Below are 4,963 nucleotides of genomic sequence, written 5' to 3'. Positions count from 1 at the left end.
GTAGTGGCAGATATCCACACGAGCAGCTTTGCATGGGAACAAAACCCCCACCACCACTCAAAAGAAAAAGCCCCTTTGCTTGCTTTGACTCAGCTGGGAAATCCGCACAGCCTTTTATCATCTCGACAGTGGGAATTGTAGCCGTCCCTGCTGAAATGAAAAGCATTTCCAGTCTGAGGGATGGGAAAAGGCAGGGAGCAGCTCCAGGGGAGTTCCCATGAGCTGCGTGTGCCGCTTTCTGGGGCGTCTCAGTGTAGTGCTCATGGAAATTATTCCACCTTGCTTTGAGATGTGCAGAGTAAGAAGAGAGTGTTGGCCAGCTGCTGCCTGCCACCACTGGAGATGATGTCTGTTTGTCCATCTGCTCACACTGGTGGGCGCGCATCCCCTGGGAGTGGGCGCTGGTGGTAGCAGCATCCCGTTACCTCTCCTCGCAGCAGTGGGGAGCCGTCCCTGCGCCCTCCTGCACCTCCCAGCCCAGCGGAGCCCCGGCAGGCAGCTAGATGGGAGCACGCGGGGCGCACAGAGCCCCTCTGTTCCTGCTCACAAAGGGACGCTTGTGGCTTGCTCGCTGCCCCGGCCGGGCTGCGCCTCATGGGCCCCAGCGAGGAAGAGCATTAGGATGCCGAGCAGCCTCACTGGGTCACCCCGTGTGTCCCCCAGTCCCAAGGCTCAGCCCTGCAAGGGCCCCCGCGCCTGTCACCACCACCCTGCGGGTCCCAGGCAAGACGTTTGCAGCTGGCTGTTTATTTAACAAATTATGTCTGCCCTGGGCCTGTGAATCAGGGTTTTTGCCAGTGCTGCTGGAAATGGCTCTCTGTGTCATCCCTGTGAATAATTCCTGGTCTGTGCATCGTTTGTGGTCTGGGGACATTAGAGGGGGAAAACCCTGGGCTGGCTTTGCCCAGGGATTTTGTCTGAGCAAGCAGTTGCATGCCATCCCCCCCGTGTGCGTGCTCTGGGGCAGCGAGGGGACGGTCCCCTGCACCAGGGAGGTGAGGGCAGGGATGCAGACCACTGCCGCCACTCCCCGGGATGCCGCAAACCCAAAAGTCCTTTGCAGTGGCAAAGCGGGGGGGGGGGGGGGGGGCCCACCCCCCCGCCGCCACTCCCCGGGATGCCGCAAACCCAAAAGTCCTTTGCAGTGGCAAAGCCGGTGCCTCTGCCGGGTGCTGAGAGACGCGGCTGCACGCCGAGGGCTTTGTATGTTTTATTTATTCTCTTGGTTGCTCAAATACTCCGACAAGTCCCGTCATCGCAGGGGCACCGAGCAGGACCTGGGGCAGGGGGGACTCGGGTGGCAAAAGGCACCTATCCCGGCTGCCAGCCTGTCCCCGAGGAGCGGCGTGCTGACAAACTAAACTAACAGGACTGTTAAATACATACACATACGTGTGTGGGGGGATGTCGGTGCCGTTCGCCGCAGGGGGAAGGGGGGAGCCAAGGGGGCTCGGGAGCTGCCAGGTCTCTGTGGGGTCCCTGCATCCTACCGAAGCACCGGTTTCCTGGGTGCGTGTGTGGGGGTGGTGTCTCCTTTTTAGCAGCTTTTGCTGGGAAGGAGACGGCGCAAAGCCAAGCCCTTGGAGCTGAGTGGTTTGCTCAAGCCGGGAAAATCCTGGTCCTCCCGCAGAGAGGGCTAGGGACTGGGCGGGCTGCGATGCTGCCCTGGCCACGGGGCACGTCCCTCTCCTCCTGCCTGCACTTCTGAGGCTGTCCCCCTTCCCAGCAGGAGGGGCATACAGTGAGCAACACCAAAAAATGCACATTTTGGCCACGGACGGCGTTGAGGAGGTTTGGGCGTGATGCAATGCCTGGCAGGGCTTCCCCACTCCACACCCTGCCGAGGACTGTGGGTACCGCAGCTTGGCCAGGGCATCTCCCCTCTGGCAAACCCTGGGGGCCCCCCAAAGGACGGGGCTGTGCTGGGACCCCTTCACCCCTGAAAGAAGGGGTGGGACGGGTTGCTGGGGTCACGCTGGCAGGAGCCAAACCAAATCTAAACAGACTTTCCCTGAGTCACCGGAAGTCTGGCCAAGAAAGCAGGATGAGCAAACAGCATCACCCACGTGGCCGGCCAGACGCCAGGCGTGCAAACCAGCGGCCAGGTAGCAGGTGCCAGCAAGCCCTACGTGTGTAAATTTGCTGGGGACCTGCCTCGGGGTTCAAATGGCCGGCTTTGGCCCCCAAAATCTCCACTATGTCCCACTTGGGACATCGGTTTGGTGCAACTCAGAGCAGCTCCCACCATCACCCCGATTTCGTCAGCGCTGGGAGGAGGAGCAAGGGCTGCTGGGGGGGGGGGGGGGGTGGTCTTTTCTGCTTGGGGGGATGCTGAGTCTCCCGGTGGGTTTTGCATCCCGCACCGAGCGGCTGCACCATCATTTGTTTTTTTTTTCTTTTCGGAAAAAGCCTCCAAGAGCATTTTACTGCTCAAGAGGGACTGGCAGCAGCAGCAGTGTTTTCCGGGCTGCTGTCACTCCTGGAAACCCTCTGAGTTTCATTTTCATGTCTGAGCAGCCACCGCTGCCGTGCTGTTGGAAGGCGGAAGCCGTGCAGCCCCACGCCGGGGCCCTACGGCAGAGCCTGCAACCCTCCCCAAAAGTAGCTCTTTCCAGAGGCTGAGTGCCACAGTGCCCTGTGGACTGGGATGAGGAGCTGCTCTCGCAACCAGGGGGATCTTTGCTGCCATCAGCAGGTTTTTGGCCGGCAGGGAGCAGGCAGCTGTTGGGGCAGCAGGGATTGGGTTTCAGGGCTGGCAGGGGTGGCCAGCAGAGGCATGGGAAGGGGTTCTGTCGGGCAGATGTATTTCAGGAAGGAGGGGGAGCGGCCAATGGGGTCTTCGGGCAGCTGCTCCTCGCAGGCAGGATGGGAGCTCTAGGGAGGAGCCCCCCCTTTTTTACTGCTCTTGTCAAGACCTTGTTGGTTGTCCCTCGTGGGAAGGGTCAGCCTCTGACCCCTGCCTGCTCCACCCTGCCTGCAGAGAGTTACCACTGCGCTGACCCTCCTTCTCCACGCAGGCAGGGCCGCCCCAGGCAGGGCCTGTGGGGCAGAGGATGCCAGGCGGCTAGCCCAGGACAGTTCCCCAGCGGGCAGGAGGGACTTGTGTGTCCCCCCCATGGAGATCCGACGTGCTTTGCCTCAGGATTTCTGGGAGCTGCTGCACTGCCTGAAGATGAGAAGCAAGTATGCCGTCCTGCTGGTCTTTGTTGTCGGCCTCGTCATCATCGAGAAGGAGAACAACTTCATCTCCAGGTAGGGAGCGGGTACCTAAGCCACCCTATGCTTTTAACCCTTTCTCTCCCCCACATCCCAAGCTCCTCTGCAGCAGGAGCCCCCCAAAACACCCTACTGGGACGCAGGGGTGGTCCTGCTCCCCTCCAGGCTGGGCTGGGTCTCCCCACAGGGTGTCGGACAAGCTGAAGCAGTCCCCACAGGCGCTGGCGGAGGCCAACGGCACGGAGGCCAGCCCAGCACTGGCCGAGAATGGCTCGCTGGCCTCGCTGCGAGAGCTGGACGCTGCCTTCTCCCAGCTGAGGTCCCACCTGCGCAACGTCACCCTGCAGCTGGCGGGCGATGGCGACCCTGGGCCACGGCGGCATGTCCTGCTGATGGCCACCACCCGCACCGGCTCCTCCTTCGTGGGGGAGTTCTTCAACCAGCAAGGCAGCATCTTCTACCTCTTCGAGCCCCTCTGGCACATCGAGAGGATGGTGACCTTCGAGCCGGGGGGAGCCAACGCGGTGGGCTCGGCCCTGGTCTATCGGGACGTCCTCAAGCAGCTCCTCCTCTGTGACCTCTACATCTTGGAGAGCTTCATCTCGCCGGCACCTGAGGGCCACCTGACGCCCTTCATGTTTCGGCGAGGCTCGAGCCGCTCACTCTGCGAGGAGCCCGTCTGCACACCCAGCACCAAGAAGGTCTTCGAGAAGTACCACTGCAAGAACCGCCGCTGCGGCCCCCTCAACATCACCCTGGCCACTGAGGCATGCCGGCGCAAGCAGCATGTGGCCCTGAAGACGGTGCGCATCCGGCAGCTGGAGTTCCTGCAGCCGCTGGTGGAGGACCCCCGGCTGGATGTGCGCATCATCCAGCTGGTGCGGGACCCCCGGGCTGTCCTGGCCTCCCGCATGGTGGCCTTCTCTGGCAAGTACGAGACCTGGAAGAAGTGGGCGTCTGAAGGGGAAGCTCCCCTCCACGAGGAGGAGGTGCAGCGGCTGCGGGGGAACTGCGAGAGCATCCGTCTGTCGGCCGAGCTGGGGCTGCGGCGACCGGGGTGGCTGCGGGGTCGCTACATGCTGGTACGCTACGAGGATGTGGCTCGGGCGCCCTTGCAGAAGGCAGAGGAGATGTACCGCTTTGCCGGGCTCCCCCTCACCCCCCAGGTGGAGGAGTGGATTGGCAAAAACACACAGGCGCCCCGTGACAGTAGTGGCGTCTATTCCACCCGCAAAAACTCCTCTGAGCAGTTCGAGAAGTGGAGGTTCAGCATCCCCTTCAAGCTGGCACAGGTGGTGCAGGACGCCTGCGCCCCAGCCATGCGCCTCTTCGGCTACAAGCTGGCTGGCAGCCCTGCCGCACTGGCTAACCGCTCCTTCAGCCTGCTGGAGGAGGCACAGCCCTCCTGGGTCACGTAACGGCGGGAGGCAAGGCGGCGGGGGTGAACGAGGGGCTGCGGCCGCGCTCCCAGCCGGCCCGGAGGAGACCTGGGGGTCCCCGCTCCCGGAGATGCTCCTTGCTGCTGCCGGGTGGAAAGCGGCAGCCCCGGGAACCAGAGCATCCCAGCAGAGCTGACCTCGGGGTCCTGGAGAGCCTGAATTACACAATTTCTTCAGGAATGGGGAAATCGCAAGGGTGAGGGGTGGCGGGGAGTTCGGTGCTGGGGCCACCTCCCCATCTCGGGGGCTGCACTGAGGAAGAGGATGGTGAGCGGAGGGTGATGGGGCCAAGCACCTCCGCATTGTCC

The 4,963-nt window shown here is 62.7% G+C and overlaps 1 protein-coding gene across 1 annotated transcript; it reads left to right on the top strand.

The window, feature by feature from the left end:
• Positions 1-3,115: 3,115 nt before the first annotated feature.
• Positions 3,116-4,634, top strand: CHST3 (carbohydrate sulfotransferase 3). Its single transcript, XM_009290547.1, has 2 exons — positions 3,116-3,252; positions 3,404-4,634. Exons 1-2 carry the CDS (start codon positions 3,116-3,118, stop codon positions 4,632-4,634), a joined length of 1,368 nt encoding a protein of 455 aa, XP_009288822.1.
• Positions 4,635-4,963: the final 329 nt, after the last annotated feature.

This window comes from Aptenodytes forsteri, unplaced genomic scaffold, assembly GCF_000699145.1.
Source record: "Aptenodytes forsteri isolate BGI_AS27 unplaced genomic scaffold, ASM69914v1 Scaffold349, whole genome shotgun sequence".
Lineage (NCBI taxonomy): Eukaryota > Metazoa > Chordata > Aves > Sphenisciformes > Spheniscidae > Aptenodytes > Aptenodytes forsteri.
This window is presented reverse-complemented; position numbering and strand designations above follow the sequence as displayed.

Bases quoted from the DNA above. Each gene is read 5' to 3' on its own strand.
- CHST3 (XM_009290547.1), top strand. From the start codon at position 3,116: ATGGAGATCCGACGTGCTTTGCCTCAGGATTTCTGGGAGCTGCTGCAC. The intron at 3,253-3,403 runs GTAGGGAGCGGG...GTCTCCCCACAG, and splicing joins GAGAACAACTTCATCTCCAG to GGTGTCGGACAAGCTGAAGC.